Source organism: Catharus ustulatus, chromosome Z (assembly GCF_009819885.2).
Source record: "Catharus ustulatus isolate bCatUst1 chromosome Z, bCatUst1.pri.v2, whole genome shotgun sequence".
Classification (NCBI taxonomy): Eukaryota; Metazoa; Chordata; class Aves; order Passeriformes; family Turdidae; genus Catharus; species Catharus ustulatus.
In genome coordinates, this window is record NC_046262.2 from 880,702 (window position 1) to 901,476 (window position 20,775).

The 20,775-nt window shown below is 51.5% G+C and overlaps 1 protein-coding gene and 1 long non-coding RNA gene across 3 annotated transcripts; one reads left to right on the forward strand and one right to left on the reverse strand.

Annotated features, from left to right (window-relative positions):
- Positions 1-3,216: 3,216 nt before the first annotated feature.
- On the reverse strand, positions 3,217-20,447 carry LOC117010974 (tetraspanin-36-like). Its single transcript, XM_033086141.2, has 7 exons — positions 20,323-20,447; positions 8,141-8,332; positions 7,389-7,463; positions 6,913-7,008; positions 6,231-6,383; positions 5,180-5,263; positions 3,217-4,491 (listed from the first exon to the last, which is right to left on the reverse strand). The coding sequence occupies exons 1-7, from the start codon at positions 20,380-20,382 to the stop codon at positions 4,405-4,407; spliced, it is 747 nt and encodes a 248-aa protein (XP_032942032.1). The 5' UTR covers positions 20,383-20,447; the 3' UTR covers positions 3,217-4,404.
- Positions 3,278-8,134, forward strand: LOC117010975. Of its 2 annotated transcripts, none has more exons than XR_004420808.1 (3): positions 3,278-3,358; positions 4,460-4,553; positions 7,413-8,134. It is a non-coding gene; the product is annotated as an uncharacterized LOC117010975 (long non-coding RNA). The 2 variants fall into 2 exon arrangements; XR_004420809.1 differs by lacking the exon at positions 7,413-8,134 and adding an exon at positions 6,539-6,641.
- Positions 20,448-20,775: the final 328 nt, after the last annotated feature.

Here is a 20,775-nt window from a genome sequence, read left to right on the forward strand (position 1 = left end):
CAGGGCGGGAGCGCTGAGAGGACTGAGGGGCGGGCGGGGAGGGAGGAGCGGGGCAGCGCTGGGGAAAAACGGGGCGGGAGCGCTGAGGGGAGCGAGGGGCGGGCGGGGAGGGAGGAGCGGGGCAGCGCTGAGGAGAAGCGGGCGGGGAGCGCTGAGGGGAGTGAGGGGCGGGCGGAGAGGGAAGAGAGGGGCATCGCTGAGGAAAAACAGGGCGGGAGCGCTGAGGGCAGTGGGGGCATCGCTGAGGAGAAGCAGAGCTGGGAGCGCTGAGGGGAGTGAGGGACGGGCGGGGAGGGAGGAGCGGAGCAGCGCTGAGGAAAAACGGGGCGGGAGCGCTGAGGGGAGAGAGGGCCGGGCGGGAGGGAGGAGAGGGGCATCGCTGAGGGGAGCGAGGAGCGGGCGGGGAGGGAGGAGAGGGGCATCGCTGAGGAAAAACAGGGCAGGAGCGCTGAGGGGAGCGGGGACATCGCTGAGGAGAAGCAGAGCTGGGAACGCTGAGTGGAGCGAGGGACGGGCGGGGAGGGAGGAGCGGAGCAGTGCTGAGGAAAAACGGGGCGGGAGCGCTGAGGGGAGCGAGGGGCGGCGCTGAGGAGAAGCAGAGCTGGGAGCGCTGAGGGGAGCGAGGGGCGGCGCTGAGGAAAAACAAGGCGGGAGCGCTGAGGGGAGCGGGGACAGCGCTGAGGAGAAGCAGAGCGGGGGGAACGGGAGCGCTGAGGGAAGCTGCGGCACCCCTGAGGAAAAGCAGGGAGGGAAGAGCGAAGCCCTGAGGGGTGCGAGGGACGGGCGGAGCGGGGGCAGCGCTGAGGAGAAGCAGAGCGGGGAGAGCGGGAGACCTGAGGGGAGCGAGGGGCGGAATGCGGGGCGCTGAAGAGGTTGTAGGCCAGGTGGGGGTCGGTCTCTTCTCCCAGGCAACTGTTGGGAGGACAAGGGGATGTAGTCTCAAGCTGCGCCAGGGGAGGCTCGGCTTGCACTTAATGGGGAATTTATTCGTGGAAGGGGCTGCCTAGGGAGGTTTGGAGGCCTCATCCCTGGAGGTGTCCAAAGAACGCCGGGACATAGTGCTGTGGTCTGGGTAACAAAAGGAGATCAATCATAGGTTGGGCACGGTTTCTGAGGTCTTTTCCAGCCTTTGTAGTTTTGTGAGTCTGCAGGGACTGGGAGGAAGGGCGTGAGGCGGGAGCTGTGAGGGGAGCAGGAGCGAGCGGCGGGACCGCGGAGGATGTTGTGGATTTTAGGAGCTCTGTGAACACAGACATACAGTTCGCCTTATAGAAAGTTTATTCAGCGCAGCTTGCAAGGAGGACCTTCCCGCTAATCAGCTTGCCAAGGGGTGAAACGACACATCTACAAGTTACATATATTATACAATAAAATTTATATTAACACGCCCGCTTACTGCATATTCTCCGCCCACCTAATGCATATTTATTTGGGTGACGTAATCCTAACGCACGGTTCGAAACGGGTTCTTTCCTTCACTAGGCAAATTCCTCTTGGAACAAGTGATTTCACAGAAATTACGTTTACAAAAAGGGAGAAAAAAATCTGAAAGATATAAAGGACAGCTGAAGGGGGACGAGAGGAAAAGCAAGAACGCTGACCAGAGCGGGAAGAGAAGGGCGGAAAGTGGGGGGACTGCTGAGGGAAGCAGGGCAGAAAGGGCAGGAACGGGGAAGGAAGGCGGGATCGCTGAATGGAGCCGGCGAGAAAGAAGGGCGGGATTGCTGAGGGGAACGGGAAAGAAGGCGGGATTGCTGAGGGGAACGGGAAGGAAGGGCAGGATTACTGAGGGGAACGGGAAGGAAGGGCAGGGTTGCTGAGGGGAACGGGAAAGATGGGTAGAAGGCGGGATCGCTGAGTGAAGTCGGATCGCTGAAGGAAGGCGGGATTGCTGTGTGCTGAGGGAAACGGGAAGGAACGGGGGAAGCCTGGATTGCTGAGGGAAGCGGCAGGGAACCAGGCGGGAAGGGAAAGCGGGATCCCTGAGGGAGGCGGTAAAAGGCTGGGTGGCTGAGGAGAGCCGGGTGAGAAGGGAGGCGGGATCATGAGGGGAGCGGGAAGGATCGCTGAGGGGAGCCGGGATGGCGGAACGCAGCGGGAAGGGAAGGGATCGCTGAGGGGAGCCGGGATGGCGGAACGCAGCGGGAAGGGAAGGGATCGCTGAGGGGAGCCGGGATGGCGGAACGCAGCGGGAAGGGACGGGATCGCTGAGGGGAGCCGGGATGGCGGAACGCAGCGGGAAGGGAAGGGATCGCTGAGGGGAGCCGGGATGGCGGAACGCAGCGGGAAGGGAAGGGATCGCTGAGGGGAGCCGGGATGGCGGAACGCAGCGAGCAAGGAAGGGATCGCTGAGGGGAGCCGGGATGGCGGAACGCAGCGGGAAGGGAAGGGATCGCTGAGGGGAGCCGGGATGGCGGAACGCAGCGGGAAGGGACGGGATCGCTGAGGGGAGCCGGGATGGCGGAACGCAGCGGGAAGGGAAGGGATCGCTGAGGGGAGCCGGGATGGCGGAACGCAGCGGGAAGGGACGGGATCGCTGAGGGGAGCCGGGATGGCGGAACGCAGCGGGAAGGGACGGGATCGCTGAGGGGAGCCGGGATGGCGGAACGCAGCGGGAAGGGAAGGGATCGCTGAGGGGAGCCGGGATGGCGGAACGCAGCGGGAAGGGAAGGGATCGCCGAGGGGAGCCGGGATGGCGGAACGCAGCGGGAAGGGACGGGATCGCCGAGGGGAGCCGGGATGGCGGAACGCAGCGGGAAGGGACGGGATCGCTGAGGGGAGCCGGGATGGCGGAACGCAGCGGGAAGGATCGCTGAGGGGAGCCGGGATGGCGGAACGCAGCGGGCAGGGAAGGGATCGCTGAGGGGAGCCGGGATGGCGGAACGCAGCGGGAAGGGACGGGATCGCTGAGGGGAGCCGGGATGGCGGAACGCAGCGGGCGGGGAAGGGATCGCTGAGGGGAGCCGGGATGGCGGAACGCAGCGGGCGGGGAAGGGATCGCTGAGGGGAGCCGGGATGGCGGAACGCAGCGGGCGGGGAAGGGATCGCTGAGGGGAGCCGGGATGGCGGAACGCAGCGGGAAGGGAAGGGATCGCTGAGGGGAGCCGGGATGGGATCTCTGTGAGGCAGCGCCGACAGCGCCCGCTCCGATTCCGCCCCTGAGGCCTTTACTCCCTCCAGGGAATTGTCACCAACAACCGCCACACCATTTATTACTTGGTGGTATAAATTCACTTTATTTCAGCATTTAACAGAAGACAAAGCTCTCAATAAAAAATCAGTTTTGGACATACACGTGGTCGTGCTGGTGTGTATCCTACAGGACATCATCAGCCATCACTTTCTTTTTTCTCTTGGGGTAGGAATGACACTGATCCCAAACTTTTTTTTCCAATTAGTTAGAAATACAAAGGTTTCTTTTGTTAAGGACAGGCTACTTATCTCTCCAAGGAAAGAATCGGCACAATCTCTGTTGCTTTTCCACAATTCCCTGATACATAAAAGCTCACAGTTCCCTCTGTTCTCTATCCCCAAAATCCTGAAGAGCTTATAAACACAGATTAACATACAAACGAGTTATAGAAGGACTGTATTAAAGCAGGGATGCAATCCAAGGAGTGACTGTGTCCAGCAGAATTAAGGACAACAGAAAATGTGCAAAAGCACTGCCACAGCAGGCTATTGAAATTTCTTTTTACAATAATGCATCTTTTTAACATTTTACATTTACAACATTTAACATCTTTTTAACATGTGGAGAGGCTTGGTCAAAGCAGAAATGTGGCACTAATTCCCCCAGGCAAACCATGGAAAAAGGAGGAAGAAAATGTTCAAAAGCCCTGCTTCATAAGGAATTTTCAATGTCAGTAATTAAGAGATTAAAAACAAACCTGAGAGAGTCCTGAGCCCAAGAGCTCAAAACCTGGAGTTTTTCATGTTTGCTAACTTCTGCAAACAACCACACAAATTGTTCTGGACTTTAAACATGGGGCCGTCTTCCACTAACAACCTGTGCAGTAAGCTGACAGTGCATGGTCTAAGAAAGGGGAAAAACCCAAAATTGCACAGATACAGAGAAAACATTCTACAGATCCCCTATATCCCTACAAAGAGCATTTAAAAACTTGACAGTCAGGAGCTTCTTCTGTTGTTTAGACCACATGATGAGAATGATCTGAAACCCCTCAGGTGGCCTCCAGCACTTTATGGATTAAAAGATAAAGTTTGTGCTGTGTGTTTTCGGGGCAGAGGAAAAGGTCAGAATTAAAGTTTCTTTCTGGACCCTAATACCGCTCCTAACCCCTGGTGCCAGCTGCAGTCACAGGTCCATAATGTTTCATAAAGCTGTGGTGCAATCACGAGTCAGTCTCATCATCAGGAAGCAAGGCTGTTCTTTTCAGTTTACTAAGCAAACACGCCTGAGTGAAGAGGCTGATATTCACTTTCTTGCTTCTTGCAGGTAAGCACACAGACGCTCAGCATGGCGAAGAACTGGAAAAGAGGGAGTGCACAAGAGATTTAGTCCTGCTGTTGGCTTGAGTGTTTCCTCTCTGGTTTGTCCCATTAATTACTACATTCACATTAATTACTAGTTGTCTTGCCATGGGGGAAAATTTCAGTGAAAGGTTAGGATCATTCTGGGATAAAATGAATTCTCCAAAATATTTAAGCGTGCCTTAGGACAAGGAGTGAGAGGCATGGCTTCCCAGTGCCAGAGGGCAGGGCTGGATGGGATATTGGGAAGGAATTGCTGCCTGGGAGGGTGGGCAGGCCCTGGCACAGGGTGCCCAGAGCAGCTGTGGCTGCCCCTGGATCCCTGGAGTGTCCAAGGTTGGAGCAGCCTAGGACGGTGGAAGGTGTCCCTGCCATGGCAGCCAATGGAATGAAATGAGCTTTGAGGTTCCCTTCCCACCCAACCCATCCTGGGATTCTGTGACTCTACGATAAAATGGATTCTGCATTGAACTTCCATCCCAAATCCCCTACTGTCTTTTGAATCCACAATTGTTAAGTAGATGAAATGGAGACAGTTGGAAAAACACAAGGGAGGAACGTAGCACTGAGTCTACTTCAGAGGCAGGAGAAAGCTGTAGGCTGTTAGGACAGTGAAGATAAAACAGCCCAAGATCCAAGGACAAACAGTAGTATTTTCCATGAGGGAAGAAACAGGAATGTTTACCTTTACGATAGCAAACCCCAGGATTACAAGCATAACATAGCTGATAACACTCTGCAGCCCAGACTCCAGCTCCTGTGCACAGCCCTGCCATGAAAGAGAGAGGTAAAAACACGTTAAGAGGTGTTCATCCAGCTGGAAGTTTTTATTATTTTCCCCCCAGTTCTCCCAAGGAAGCAGGGCCTGGTAAGACCTGTCTAAACCAGCACTGCAGATCTGAGGAACTCCATTCTTATCTTCCACAGCTGATGGCTTATTTCCTCCTGCATGAGGAGAGGCGCTGACAACTGCAATTTAACGACATTTACTGCACCTCAATTTCCTCTAGGAAAAAGTGACCTCTAGGTCACTTAAACAAGCACCCAAAACTCAGAGCTGGAAGGTCATCAATGGTATCTATAAAAGTCAGCTTAGGGGCTTATGCCCCAGACTGGAGAAGCTGATATGGAGTTAAGAGAATCACAGAATGGTTTGGGTTGGAAGGGACGTGAAAGCCCCTCCAGTGCCACCCCCTGCCATGGCAGGGACACCTTCCACTGTCCCAGGTTACTCCAAGCCCTGTCCAGCCTGGCCTTGGACACTCCAGGGATCCAGGGGCAGCCACAGCTGCTCTGGGCACCCTGTGCCAGGGCCTGCCCACCCTCCCAGGCAGCAATTCCTTCCCAATATCCCATCCAGCCCTGCCCTCTGGCACTGGAAGCCATTGCCTGTGTCCTGTCCCTGCATGCCTTGTCCCCAGTCCCTGTGCAGCTCTCCTGGTGCCCCTTCAGGCCCTGCCAGGGGCTCTGAGCTCTCCCTGGAGCCTTCTCTTGTGCAGGGGAGCAGCCCCAGCTGTGCCAGCCTGGCTCCAGAGCAGAGGGGCTCCAGCCCTGGAAACATCATCATCCTCCAGATTTGGCATGATCAACCCCAGATGAGTCTGTTCCCGTGCCCCAGATCTCTCTAGACAACCACAGCTATGGGCACACCCCTAAACTTTGCCTGGCCTGCTTCCCTCCACAATTCCACCTGGCTGAAAATGAACACGACCCAGCTGTGAGACCCTCATGCTCACCCGTGTGTTGAGCTCCTGCAGCTGATCCAGCTGCCCTGTGCAGTTCTTGGCCTCTTGCTGGCAGCAGCTCAGGGGGACACTGTGGTTCCCAGTGGAATTATACCACTGGGTGGTCGTCCAGTCACTGTAGTTCTTAACCCCGCAGCAGTGAAGCTACCAAAGACAGGACAGTTACACAGCAGTTAATATTGCATAACTGTAACATGTGTGTTACTAGATTATACATATGTATTGCTAGTTACATTTTTTTATATATATATTAGATTGTCATATTTATGAATGCTCATGTTGAGTTAAACCTCTCTTAGGCATAGTGGGCCAGAGCTGCCACCAGTTTGCAGCAGATTTATGAGCAGAGGTGCTTCGGGAAAACGTTCATGGGAGCAATAAATCAATCTCCTTCACACATTATTACGTCTTTCTCAGTTTATTCTTTGTGAAAGCTCCAATAAGAAGGTGACAAGTGGCAGGGTAGAGTCTTCCATCATCTCACTATTTTATGGTGCAGTGCTCTCGGCAGCAGCTATTCACATGTACTTATTTGCTCGGATGCAAATGTCACTCATATCTATCATGTATGAACCAAGTTCTGGGATACTCATCCTCTCCCCTCCTTTCCCAGCCTAAATTCCTTGTTTAGGAACCACTGTTCTCTTCCAAAAATGGTTAAATATTTTCTTACCTGTTCTTGCAAGTAATCCACAACTTCAGACTCGCTGTTTTTGCCATCATATTTCTCAAAGACTGAGCGCATTGTGCCCTGCACATCAGTTTTTACCTGTTTAAGGGGAGAAAAACAATGCAGATGGAAAATAAGAAATAAGGAAATCAGGCAGTGTTTTAGGCAAAATTCAGGTGGCACTTAGCTGGAATCGCATTCCTGGGTAGAACCAGAACTCGCCATCCTTGATGGAAAAGCCCCCTTTGGGAGCATCAAAAACTCAGAGACAGTTGTGATATCTGTCAGGTACTTTAAATATTCACCATGCTCCCAACAATGACATCCCTATCTCTATTTGCTCTGCAGGTTGCAGGACAGGGGATGAAGTAAAAAAAAAAAAAAAAAATCAAAGAAACCAGCTAAACTGAAATGATCAAACAATGCGAGATCTATTCTTTACTTTTATGTTAGAACAGAGATGCTAATTCTTTGTTTACCTTTTCTCTGTAAACAAATCCCAGGACAAAAGTGGACACCTCTGCAATGAAGATAACCAGGATAATAGCCAAGAACTGAAAATAAAAAGAGAGACAGTAAGAGGGAATCCCATAGCACTTGAATTCAACTGCACAATACACTTCACATTAATTTACAGCAGTAGCTTATCGTTATCTCTTACTGCCTCTCCAATTAAAATAGTTTCCAGAAAATAATTTAGAATAGAAGAAGTGGTGGCTGCCTCAACCCCGTTCAAGGCCAGGTTGGACAGGGTTTGGAACAACCTGGTGGTATTGGTTGGTCTGTGGAAGCTGTGGCTGCCTGTGGAAAAGAGGCTGGAATTGGATGAGCTTTCAGAGCCTTTCCAGCCCAAAGCTTTTGGGGATTACTGTGGCTCCACAGGCTCTGTGCCCGATCCTGAACTCTGCCATGACATGAGCTGTGTGAAGAGCCTGTGGAACACTTCAAGGTGGATGCCAAAGGGGAGATAAACCAGGGGCTGAGTGAGTACATTGTGCACTGCTTGTTGGGCTCACATTGCCTTCAGGGCGTGACTTGGGGCACGAAGGCACTCTGAGTGACCCTTTCTGGATTTTTAACAGTCATTCTGTGGTCAGTCAAGGCATGCTTTCAAGCACCCTGAGGAATAAAGTCAGCAGAAAAACCGATCCTATCGCCCAGTTTCCCCTCCCGAGGTCCAGCCTGGCACCTTCCCTGCCGGGGGAGGCAGCTGGAGCACACGGACACTCACCAGCCCCAGGCCCACCCGAGACTCGCGGAAGGTGGCGCAGCAGCCGAGCAGCCCGATGATGAACATCACCACAGCCACGCAAATAATGATCACGGCTGGCAGCACGACGTACTTGTCCTGCAGAAAGTTGTCGTAGCTCTTGTAGGCGTTGATGACGTACGCCCCGACATAGCTGAGCCCTGCAGCTGTTGCCTGGAGTGCAATAAGGAAAAGTGATTAGCAGTAGTTTTTTAAGCCTCTGACCTGGGAACGAATCGTGGATGGTTTTCTGAAAGTGATTTAGAAATAATGGCTGCAGTGTGCAAAGAGCTAGATGAAATAAACGCTGCATCTGAAACTGTTACCTAATCCAGCCACACATTCAAACTTGAACACAGAGAAGACAAAATTCACGGTATCACTCCCCTGCTAATAAGGCAGCACAAGGTGAAAGGCTGGAATTTGTAGACCTGCATCAGTACCTCTGCCAAGCCCACACTCTACCCCAGCTACATCCCACAGTCTGCATTTGCAAGCGTCAGACCACCACAGTGAGTTACTGGTTTGGGGCTGGTTTTTTTTTTTGGTGAGGAAAACTCATCCTTTACACTCTCACAATAGCATTAACCACTAAGGCAGGCACAAATGTAGTCTCAGCAAGAGAGTGCCTCCTTTTCTAGAGGACAAAGATTTCTGCAACCTCTAAAATAATCTCTCTCCCAGAAAGATGTTTTTGCTGATTGAGGCCAAGGTAGAGTGCACCAGTGGCAGTTGCCCTGGAGACCAAATTTTACCCAGTGGACTGGGTCCAGCCCTGGAAACAACACCAAAATACTCAGCCATGCCCTGCCAAACCCCACCGACAGCACAAAAAAATTCTCTCAAGAGTCAGGATGGCTCATCCACGCTCTGTAATCCTACAGCACAAGGAAAATGAAGCACCATCCATATTCAGCTTCTGGAAACTTAAGGGGAAACCAGCTGGTTTGTTTTCAACAGGTCACAGCAGGATTTCATCACACAGCCTTGGAGCAGTTTGTTACTTCCCCCGCACTGTACGCTTTAATTAAATCAAACACTGCTCATGCTGGAGCTAGGACTTGCTAATTCCTTTACCTTGTTTGGCTCTTTCCCCTCCAGCCAGGTCTGCTGCCTGCCCTTCAATTACCTCCAGGTGCAGGAACATCCTTTGTTTCAGACGGCTCCCATCCCATAATCTCGCATTCCTGGATGCTGTCTGTACCCCAGAATTACTGGGGTCAGATGCACCCAGTGATGAAGCCAGGCATTTAGCAGGCGACCTGCAAGATCCTGCTGCACTGGGGTTCAGATACAGCAGCTCCTCCACAAATTGGGATATCAGGAAAAGGAATGGGATCACCAATTCCCAACAGGTTATTTGTTTTTATTCTCCACATGCACTGGGTTTTCAGACATGCTAATGATTAAAGAGGTTCCTAAAGCTTCCTTTCATTTTTCCTTTCACTGAGGAAAATCTCTTTCCTATTTCCCTGTCTGCAGGTGTAGGGTGACTGTGGCTTTTTCCTGCCACCCCTTTTTAGGGATGCCTTTATCTCAAAAGGCACCACTGCCTTCTCACTTCACTGCAGGAGTTGAGGAGGAGCAGCCTCACTTTCTTCTCCAACACTCTGCTCTGAGCTGAAAGTGGGACAGGAAGGGTCCTTGGAATGCCAGCAGCAGTAAAGGCAGAGGTGGACATCACCTCCATCCTCCTCTGCCTTCAGTTGCAAGAAAAGAATGGAGTTGCAGGGCTCAAAAAGGGTATCCTGCATTTCTGGCCTGTCTGTCTGCCTGTTCTCTGCTCTGAAACAGCATCATCTGGGCAAGGACAGCCACCTCGTCCAAACTTCATTTTCCATCCATTTCCAGTGTGCTCAACACGTGATACCAAGGAAGCAGCAGCACATGAAGACCGAACAGCTGTGGGGAGCTAAGAAAAACTTTACCGCAAGTAAAAGGCTGCCATGAATTATGAAACCAGTTCACAGAAGGCCCCTAAATCCAGGAGCACCAAAGCTCCATGACTGCTCCACAACTCCATGACTTCCAAAACCAGAAAGTCTAGTGTTAAGCTCAAGGACCTCAAATACAAAGGACTTTCACAGTGGGTTTTATTGAAATACCCAGGATTGCCTTGTTTCTGGTCAGAGACAAAACATAACCAGCCAAGAAGTCTATTAAAATTTCCGAACTTCTGCTTCCAAGCAGAAAAAGGAAGTGTAATGAGGTAAAACCGGAAGTCTTTAGGAAAAAACTTAAAGGAAGATGACATTTTTCCCCAGAGATACTGCCACAACCTCACCCAGGATTTTTAATTCAGTGGGAAGAATCCTGAAGCCTGAAGAGCAGGGTCACTCAGGAATAGAAGGCATCACAGCTAATCATCTCTTCCTGATTTTTGCAGCTGAGTCCCAGAGACAGGCTTTGAAAGCAAAGATGAAAAATATTTCAGAACTTAAAACTCTTCCCTGAAGCTTTTCCAGAAATTAAGGCAAATTCAAAATCCAGTGGAGGGATTTTTCACCCCAACATCACAAACCCTACAGCCCATCCCTAGATCTAAGTGAAGATGTACTAAGATGTACTTCTGTACAAGTACATTTTGCATTGCAAAAGATGGATCTCAAAGTATGTCTGATAAGGTTTCTGTTGGGTCTGAAGAAAAAAAAACAATCTCACAAACACAAAGATCAGTTTGAGCGATTATTTTTGAGGAGGAATAGATCAAAAACCTCCTTTAGGTTTGCTTTAGGTCTGAAACCCACCTAAAATTGTACAACAGGATGCCAGGGTTACGCCGAGAAATTCACACTACAAACAGCAATTGCTGTTCACACTTTTTGTCACCCTCCTGCTTGGCAGCTTGCTTGCAGCCAGGTCTGGTGCTCTGGAGCACAAACCCTGGCAGCCAGAGAGTGACTCAAGGCGGATGCAGGTGAACCACCTCCCCTGGGCACCAACAGCCAGCACAACACCCACACCTGACCCTGTCCTCCCCACGCAGCCCCAGCTGACTCACCAGGGCTCCCGGAAACTGCTGCTGTTTCTTTACAATGCTGGTGACTTCCTTCAGACAAGACGACGAGATGAGGCCAAAGGAAATTTTGCAGGAAAACCCCTTTTCACAGCTGGGCAGCAGAGCTGCAGCCAGCCCTGCAGCCTCACCCACCACAGCTTGCACCCTTCAAGGACCTAGCACCAGAATCACTCTGTCTTTCATATCCCACGGCCTCGACAGAAAGCACAAAAACTGTTTGAGCATGAAAAGTGAACTCCTTGGGGCTGAGTGAGAGGAAAGCCGAGCTGTGACAGCCACCAGATTTTCCCAGGCTGAGGTTTGGGCAGGGCCTGGGCTCACCAAGCGCTTCCAGCTTAGCAGGCACACAGAGTACAAACACAAAAAGGGGGAGACGCTCAGTCACATCACACACACAGAGCACCGTGAATATTCAATCCTGCCTGTGAAACAGAAGCCTGGACTCTCTCACCGACAAAGAACAGGACAGCTGTTGTAAAATAATAATTTTATGTATTTTTAAAAATACAAGCCTCTTACTTTGTGTTCCACTGTTTTTATATGCTGATGACCATAGGCCCCTACCCTTTTCAGGAGGCTTGTAGCCATGCAAATGCTTCATGCCACCTAATCACAGAAATAGAAGGGGCTGTTTAAAGCTTCCTCTATACCACTGCTCTGAAACACATGCAAATTATATATATATATATATATTCCTTTTTCTATCACAGGTGCTTTTCCACCTTTACTTCTCTGTTTTCATAAGCCAACCTTACATGATGGCTGAGAACAGAGATCATTGTACATTCACAGCTATCAGCACAGGCTTCTTTGTCCCCTGCCAAATCCAGATAAGGCACAGCAAAGGAGCCAAACTACCAGCTATGATGTTACAAGGCAGTGTCTGCTGGTTGGAGGATTTGGGGTAATTTTTAAAAGGTTTCTCCCACCATCCCCTCATTTCAGAGTGTTGGTTCTATGACTCAGTCTGTTGCTGTAAACTGGCATAAGACTTTCTATTTTTAAGGCTGGAAAATTAAAAATACAGATTAACAAAGCTGTAGTGTTAAAAGGAGAAACTTAAAAACGGGATGAATTCCAAATTCTCCCCAAGTGTCCAGCAAGATGCAGCCTCTCTACAGTAAAAAATTGAGGCTGTGAGACTTAAAGACATTTCTCCTTTATCCAGTGGGGCCTTCCTAGGGCCAGCACTGATACCCACCACAGCACAAAGCTCAGGCTGGCTGCACTTTGTCCTGTATCGTTGAATTTTATGGGCACAGACAGGTGAGAGAATATAACATCGGTTTGTGTGACACAGTGAGAGCAGCTGTGTTCTACAGCAAACTGCTGCAAATGCAAACTGGAATAACTATGAATATCCACACAAACCCTTTCTGAACCACTACCACCTTATTCATCATCCTCACAGAGCTGCCTGAGTTCATTTTAAGGTTCAAATCCCACTTTTTTCACAGGGCTCCTCACCCAGTGCAACACCTGATGCTGGTGTTTTACCTTCCCATCCAACACCAACATTCACTGGGATGCTGTCACCTTTTCTGCAGTGGGATCTGTCACCTTCAATTACTACTCTGCCAGCTGCTGTGCTGCCCCCCTGCCTCTCATATACAGAATTAACCCCCAGCAACACTGGTCTCAGTTACAGCTGACCATTCTCTCCTTAACACAGGAGACACTCCATGCCCTTGTTTGTTTCGTGGCTTTTTTTTTTTCTGTGTACAAGAAGTGTTTTTCATTTACCTTGACGGGTAAGCCTTCTGCTGGAAAGGTTTCCTCCATAAATAATATATTTTATTACCCAACAGCCAGCTTGCATGGCAAAGGGAATCACTGTCTGGCTCCCTTGCTGATTTATTGTACTACAAGATTTATTTTTCTCATACACTACCAGAGTTTCAAGTCCTCCCTGGCTGCTGCACTACCCCATTTCCAGGGAGGAAACAGGTTTTCTAGTGATTTTAGGGGAAAACAAAGGCACTGAAAGGCACTGAGGACTTTTGGGAAAGCTTTCCTCACTTTATCCTCTTTTTAACCAGTGTAAAATTCCCCTTGGACCACACACTTCCCAGACCTGAGGGTCTCTCTTGGCCAAAGGCAAAGCTGGTTTCTCCCAGCAATGAGAGTGACTCAACTCAGCACCTCCCATCCCACATGCACAATTTTCTCTCCCTTTTCCATCCTGGATTTAAAATTCTGCCAGCTGGAAGGGACTCCTGGTTTCAGTTACCGTTCCCTGCAATATTCACTCCTCTAAATGGTAAATCAGGTATTGCCACATCTGTGTTCTCTGGTGTCACCCAGGACAGCGTGTGACAGTGCTTGGTCGCTCCCACAGGGAAAAAGGTTCCTGATGTTCAGAGGGACCATCCTGTGCCTCAGCCTGAGTCACACAGGAGCAAGCAAAGCTGCTCTGGGCACCCTGTGCCAGCCCTGCCCACCCTCCCAGGCAGCAATTCCTTCCCAATATCCCATCCAGCCCTGCCCTCTGGCACTGGAAGCCATTGCCTGTGTCCTGTCCCTGCATGCCTTGTCCCCAGTCCCTGTGCAGCTCTCCTGGAGCCCCTTCAGGCCCTGCCAGGGGCTCTGAGCTCTCCCTGGAGCCTTCTCTTGTGCAGGGGAGCAGCCCCAGCTGTGCCAGCCTGGCTCCAGAGCAGAGGGGCTCCAGCCCTGCAGCATCTCCGTGGCCTCCTCTGCACTGGCTCCAGCAGCTCCACGTCCTTGAGCCCAAGTCTCCTGATAGTACACAAATTTGTGCCCTCCCTCAGATCCTCATATTATGAAAACGCTGATTTACAAAAGAATAACAAATACTGAACTCGGGAAGTTGGCTTTGAGTTGGAGCAAAAAGCACCAAAGCTGCGAGCTCCTACCTTGATCCCTGCAGCACCAACATCCCCAGGAGAGAATTCCTGCCAATCTCATGCCAGTCATTACCCTCAAACTAAAACCTTCAAGTCACAGCTTCCTCACATGAGCCACAGATGTGGGACAGAATCCAGACAAATATTCTGAGCCAGCTTACACCGAGCCACAGCAGATTCAGCAAAGAATGTTACACCCAAATATTCAGCTGGGATGTACAACTGCAGGGCATGTTTCAGCCTGCCTTCCAAGAACACCTCAGGGCTGCTTGCTGGTATGGTGAGAAGTGCTTGCTTTTTCCTTTTTTTCCCTCAGATGAAAACAATGAGCAGCTGCCAAAAGGCTCTGAGAAACTGAGTCTCTCCTTCAGGAGAAAAAAAACCCCAAACCTAAGCCAGCATTTTCTTGCAGTTTTTACACGCTGCAAAACCACACACTCAGAGGGAATTCTGACTTGTTTACAAGCTGTATTAAGTAAATGTCCACCTTAAGAATTCTTTTAGCACATCTTCTTTTATTCCCCAAGCCCAATTCCAAGGTTATTATTTTCCCATCCCTAAATGCCAGCACATACCCTACAAAACACAGACGGTGGAACGTCCTCACTGAGGCACTGTCCAGCAGGGCAAAGCAAGGTATCCTGCCCCAATTCCTAACTGGAATTCTAATGCTTAAACCCCTGCCTTGGGGCTAGAGTGCTGCTGCTAATCACGACCACAGAGGCAACAGGAGCAGGAAAAAGCAGAACCCCCATTTTCACTTGTCAGAACCCCCATTTTCACCTGTATTCACCCCAAATAAACAGGCTGCAGGGCATGAGCTTGCAGGAAGTGTAACTTAGCTGAGCACGGGTTGATTTATCAGCCAGTGCCAGGCTGTTTGGGATCTGAGCAGCCTGTTTGGACACAAAACACCCTGTAGTTCAATATTTGCCTTCGGAGCCACCCCAATTCCTCAGCCAGCTTTTCCAGGCTCAGACACCAGATCCTGCAAGTAAACCAAGACACGTAAATCACAGCAGAGCTAATCCTGAATCTCACTGAAGAGATGGAACCTCCTGGGCCATTGTAATCACCACACGCACTTCCACCACACGGAATCACAGAAATCCAGAACGGTTCAGGTTGGAAGGACCTGTAAAACTCCTCCAGCTCCACCCCCTGCCATGGGCAGGGACACCTCCCACTATCCCAGGTTTCTCCAAGCCCTGTCCAGCCTGGTCTGGAACACTTCAGCATCTATGGGCAACCTCTGCCTGTGCTTCACCACCCTCACAGGAGCAATTCTGTCCTGGTTTTGGTGCAGGTGGTCTCCCTGCACACTGGGAGACCTTCAACGAGATCAAAGTGCCTTTAGGATGGGCACACAGCCCGGCCATCACAGCTGCAGGGACTGCTGGGGACAGTCTGGCTGAGGTTGTTCCTTTGAATCCACATCCCTGCCCCAACTTGTGCTGACCACACAGCACACCATCTTCGTTTTAATTTAGCCTGTGAGGAACTTTTCAATACAGCAAAGCCCGTTTTCCTGAAAGACAGTTCAGTTCTGCTTCCTGATTTTGGGCAGAATAATTTAAAACAAGGAGGGGCTTTACTCTTTCAAGGCATGCCCAGCCCCATCATCATCCTCATCCTGTGACCACCCTGCATCATGTGGCTGCTCTTCTCTCATTCAGAAATCAGAGAAATCATAGAATGGCTGGGGCTGGAAGGGACCTTAAAAATCCTCCCAACTCCCAAGGAGCCCACCACCTTCCCCTTCTCTTCTTCAAAGCAATCTTTGCTATTCAATACATTGTTCATTAAAAGTATCCAATACATTGTTCATTAAAAGTATCCAAAACATTGTTAATTAAAAGTATCCAGATTTCCGTCTAACTGAGGCTTCAGAGTAAGCATCCCCAAAGTCCTCATGACAGGCATGAGTGATTTCAAACCATTCACACATACAGGAAGTTTTCTTGTGGCTAAGTTTATAGCTCCAAATTACAAAAAAAAAAAAAAAAATCCAAAAAACAAACAAAAAAAACAAACCAAAAAAACAAAAAAAACCAAAAAAACCAAACCAAAACAAAAAAATTTAAAGTGAACCACAGCAATATTGTGATTCCTTGAGCAACCTGGTTTAGTGGAAGGTGTTCCTGCCCAGTGAGGGGCCTGCACTTTTTGTCAGCAGACCAAATGCTGCTCATAAATCCCCTGGTCCTGCTGAAGTTCCCCAGGTAGCAACTTGTCCTTATGCTTCTCCCTGCTGTTGTGCAAGCAAAGTAAGGAAGCTGGGAAAATGCCCACTGCTGCTTAGAAGTGAATGGGGAATCTGGGCAAACAGGATTTTCACGGCAGGAACACCTAAGGTAGCCCTCTGGGGATGGATCAGAATATCTCGAGTTGGAGGGGACCCACAAGGATGATTTAAATCCAACTCCTAGTGCATCAGTGGATGCCAAACCCCCTCTGGAGGCAGAGACCCGTTCAGTGACAACGAAGCTGAAGGTGAGCAGGGGCAAGGTGTTGGAAGCTTTGAGGTTAAAAACAACCTGGGAAGGTGTTTGCTGCACATTATACAGAAATACTGGAATGCCAAGCTTCCATCTCGTTTAGAATTCTCGGTTTCTTCCCTTGGAGCAGGAAGTGAATCCCAGCATTTCACCTCTCTCCTTCAAAGAGAGAACCGTCACCTCGCCTCAGCCCAGTCCCTTCAAGAAACATTGCTAAGAACATCACCGTCTGCTCTCACCTTCCTCTCCCTCTTTTAGGTCCCAAGAGATAAATCCACATCCCAGTCTTCACCTAGAACAGGCCAACACCCCCTTACCAAAACAACCCCGCACTCGCACCTAATTAGAAGGTGCTGAAGAGCAGGACAGGGGGTGGGAAGAACTCCCACAGCCTGAAGCACCACCCGTGGTAACCTGACAACGAAATGATCTTTAATCACTGAGTTTTCGGGGGAGTTTTGCATAGGTCCCTCACTCGCAGGATGACTTGCACATGCGATGCTGTGCCTGGTGCTCAGGAGAAGAGCTGGTTTGTTCACCTCATTTGGGAAGCCCCGATTTGTCATTGTGGAAGGTCTGACTTCCTTCACTCTGCATGATAACGACCAGAAATCCAAAAGAGGATTTTTTGCCTTTTTAGGATATTCTTAAGTGATAACTTTTGTCAAAGAACCACATCTGCACCATCTGCTGACTACACAGGTGGTGAATTTGTTTTCCATAATCACTTCTGAGCTGGGAAAGATCTGCAGCATGCCATGTCTGGGCATAAATTACTCCTTGGAGAAGGGTTCCAATGCTCTTTGCAAATCCTGTGTTTTCACAATCATCTGGAGCCGTGTTCTTACAGAGCCCTAACTGCTGGAAACGTTCTGAAGGAGCACAAAAGAATCAGTCCCTCCATCTCCACCCTCCCAAAACCAGAATTCCAGGTTCTGCAGTTCTGCTGCTGGAATGTGATTACCACACATTATGGTGGCAGCAGCATCTGAATGCCACGGGTACTGGGCTGCTCTGCTCTTACTGGGATAAAAAACAACCCAAAGGGCTGGTCTGGGTCACCCCAAATTCAGAGGCCTCGGACAAGCAGAAGGATTGTTACAGACAGTTCATGGATGCAGGTGACCAATCTCGATTAGAGTTCTCTCACAGCAGAAGAAAATAGACATTTCTAGGAGGCTTTAAGGCTGTTGTTTCATTTTTAAAAAGGCAAGCAGTGATGCTAACCTGATCTGAGGCTCAGGGGCTTTCCACGTACAAACAGTGGGATGCTGCAAAGTTTCAAAAAAACCAAAACCACCAAAAAAAAAAAAAAAAAAAAAGTTCACCACAAAGCAAGCAAGATCCTGTTACCTGGCGTGCAGCTCCATTTGTGCCAGTGGAGTTACACGGAGCACAAGCAGCAATAAATCGTGCTGGGCCTCCACAAAGGGGGCACGGGACGGCGGGGACGAGCTGCTCACCACAGCCAGCAGCAAGCCGTGTTTTTACAAAACCGCGCCACACCCCACGAGGCCCCAGGGATTAATTCCACCAGTATTCCTCCTTCTGCTTTATGTTTTTCTCCCCTCACATAGCGTGTCTCTGGAAAACTCTGGCTCTTCAGGAAGAGCCCCTGTTACCCCCGGAGCAAGGGGCGCTGCCATGCCGAGCCCCAGCCGGCAGGTTTGAGGGCATCCCTGGAAAAATCCCGTCTGGAAAACGCCCAGGTGCTACAAAGCAGCCGCGAACCCCCGACCCAGCAGAGGATTGACCAGAGCCCTTCCCTGAGAGCAGCACACGAATCCCAGAGCCGTGGATGGCAGCGGTGGGGGTTTTCCAAACTTCCCCACGCAGGGGGAATGCCCGAACCCGGTTATCAGAATAATCCCCAGCCCTCCCAAACAGCCAGGGACCCCCGGCCCCGCTGTCACACCGCGAGCCTGCCACGCCGACACCCCCAAAACAAGGCGCGTTCGGCCAGAAAAGTGCACAAACCACCCTCCTTTTCTTCACTTGCTTGTGAATAATTATCGCGGAAGCGACTTGGAAAGCCGTAACCGGGCCAAGGACACTATCTGGGACGAAGTTCTCAGCAGCTTCCCCCTCCAAGAGTCTCCCGGCCCCAAACACGGAGCAGAGCTCTCGTACAAAGCCCTCGCCATGCGGCTCCGTTTGCTCCGTGCTTGTACACCGCTTTAACTAAAAACACTACTAAAAACCCCGGGTACATTAAAAACACGCCACGAAGAAAAATTAAAAAGAATAACAAGCTCCGACTTTTTTTTTTTTTCTTTTTCTTAGAAACTTAAGCCCCTAAATCTCCTTGCTCCTTTATTTAGGGGTTGCTACCGAAACGTACGAGTCACCTGCGCACAGCTAAGCTCAATGTCCGGCTCACTGCGGGGGTCGCGGGCACGTCCCCGTGCCAGAGACCCCCGTTCCTCTTCCAGAGACCCCCGTCCCGCTGTCAGAGCCCCCCATTCTTCTGTCAGAGCCCCCGTTCCTCTCTCAGAGCCCCCACTCCTCTCTCAGAGCCCCCGTTCCTCTCTCAGAGCCCCCGTTCCTCTCTCAGAGCCCCCGTTCCTCTCTCAGAGCCCCCCGTTCCTCTCTCAGAGCCCCCCGTTCCTCTCTCAGACCCCCCGTTCCTCTCTCACAGCCCCCGTTCCTCTCTCAGAGCCCCCCCGTTCCTCTCTCACAGCCCCCGTTCCTCTCTCAGAGCCCCCCGTCCCTCTCTCTGAACCCCCCGTCCCTCTCTCTCAGCCCCCGTTCCTCTCTCAGGGCCCCCGTTCCTCTCTCAGGGCCCCCGTTTCTCTCTCAGGGCCCCCGTTCCTCTCTCACAGCCCCCCGTTCCTCTCTCACAGCCCCCGTTCCTCTCTCACAGCCCCCCGTTCCTCTCTCACAGCCCCCGTTCCTCTCTCACAGCCCCCCGTTCCTCTCTCACAGCCCCCCGTTCCTCTCTCAGAGCCCCCATTCCTCTCTCAGAGCCCCCATCCCTCTCTCACAGCCCCCGTTCCTCTCTCAGACCCCCGTTCCTCTCTCACAGCCCCCGTTCCTCTCTCAGAGCCCCCGTTCCTCTCTCAGACCCCCCGTCCCTCTCTCACAGCCCCCGTTCCTCTCTCAGAGCCCCCCGTCCCTCTCTCAGACCCCCCGTCCCTCTCTCAGACCCCCGTTCCTCTCTCAGAGCCCCCCATTCCTCTCTCAGAGCCCCCCGTTCCTCTCTCACAGCCCCCGTTCCTCTCTCAGAGCCCCCCGTTCCTCTCTCACAGCCCCCGTTCCTCTCTCAGAGCCCCCCGTCCCTCTCTCACAGCCCCCGTCCCTCTCTCAGACCCCCGTCCCTCTCTCAGACCCCCGTTCCTCTCTCAGAGCCCCCCATTCCTCTCTCAGAGCCCCCCGTTCCTCTCTCACAGCCCCCATTCCTCTCTCAGAGCCCCCCGTTCCTCTCTCACAGCCCCCGTTCCTCTCTCAGAGCCCCCATCCCTCTCTCACAGCCCCCGTTCCTCTCTCACAGCCCCCGTCCCTCTCTCACAACCCCCCGTTCCTCTCTCACAGCCCCCGTTCCTCTCTCAGAGCCCCCCGTTCCTCTCTCAGACCCCCCGTTCCTCTCTCACAGCCCCCCGTTCCTCTCTCACAGCCCCCCGTTCCTCTCTCAGATCCCCCGTTCCTCTCTCACAGCCCCCCATTCCTCTCTCAGACCCCCCGTTCCTCTCTCACAGCCCCCCGTTCCTCTCTCACAGCCCCCCGTTCCTCTCTCACAGCCCCCGTTCCTCTCTCAGACCCCCATCCCCCGGAGCCCCGCGGTACCCAGAAGGCGAGGCTCAGCAGCAGCAGCACAGTTTTGGAGGTGATGACTCCGCAGTCCATGGCTCAGGCAGCTCTGGGGCTGTGTCCCCGAACCGGACCCGACTTTTCCCCGGGGCCGCCCCCGGCCCGCCCCGGCCCGGCCCGGCCCGCCCACGGACGCGTTTCCCCGTGGCCCTACAGGAGGATTTCCAAGCAGGGGGTGGGGAGTGCCGGGAACAAATGTCAAAACAAATTACTGTGGAGCTCGACGCGGTTTGGATTTTTTTTTTTTTTCTTCAAAACTTCTTCAACTTTCCAGCGAAGTTACACGCAGCGCTGTGGAAAGCTCTCACTGCAGCACAAAGGTTCATGTCAGATTTCCCTTCCAGGGTTGCTAACCCACAGCTATTTCCCCTTTATCCAGCCTGTCTGTTTTGGTCTGTCTGAAGCCAATCTCCTCAATCACGTGCTCCA

Bases quoted from the DNA above. Each gene is read 5' to 3' on its own strand.
- LOC117010974 (XM_033086141.2), bottom strand. From the start codon at position 20,382: ATGGACTGCGGAGTCATCACCTCCAAAACTGTGCTGCTGCTGCTGAGC. The intron at 6,384-6,912 runs GTAAGAAAATAT...TGTCTTTGGTAG, and splicing joins TGGATTACTTGCAAGAACAG to CTTCACTGCTGCGGGGTTAA. The intron at 4,492-5,179 runs GTAAACATTCCT...CCTCTTTTCCAG, and splicing joins TGGGGTTTGCTATCGTAAAG to TTCTTCGCCATGCTGAGCGT.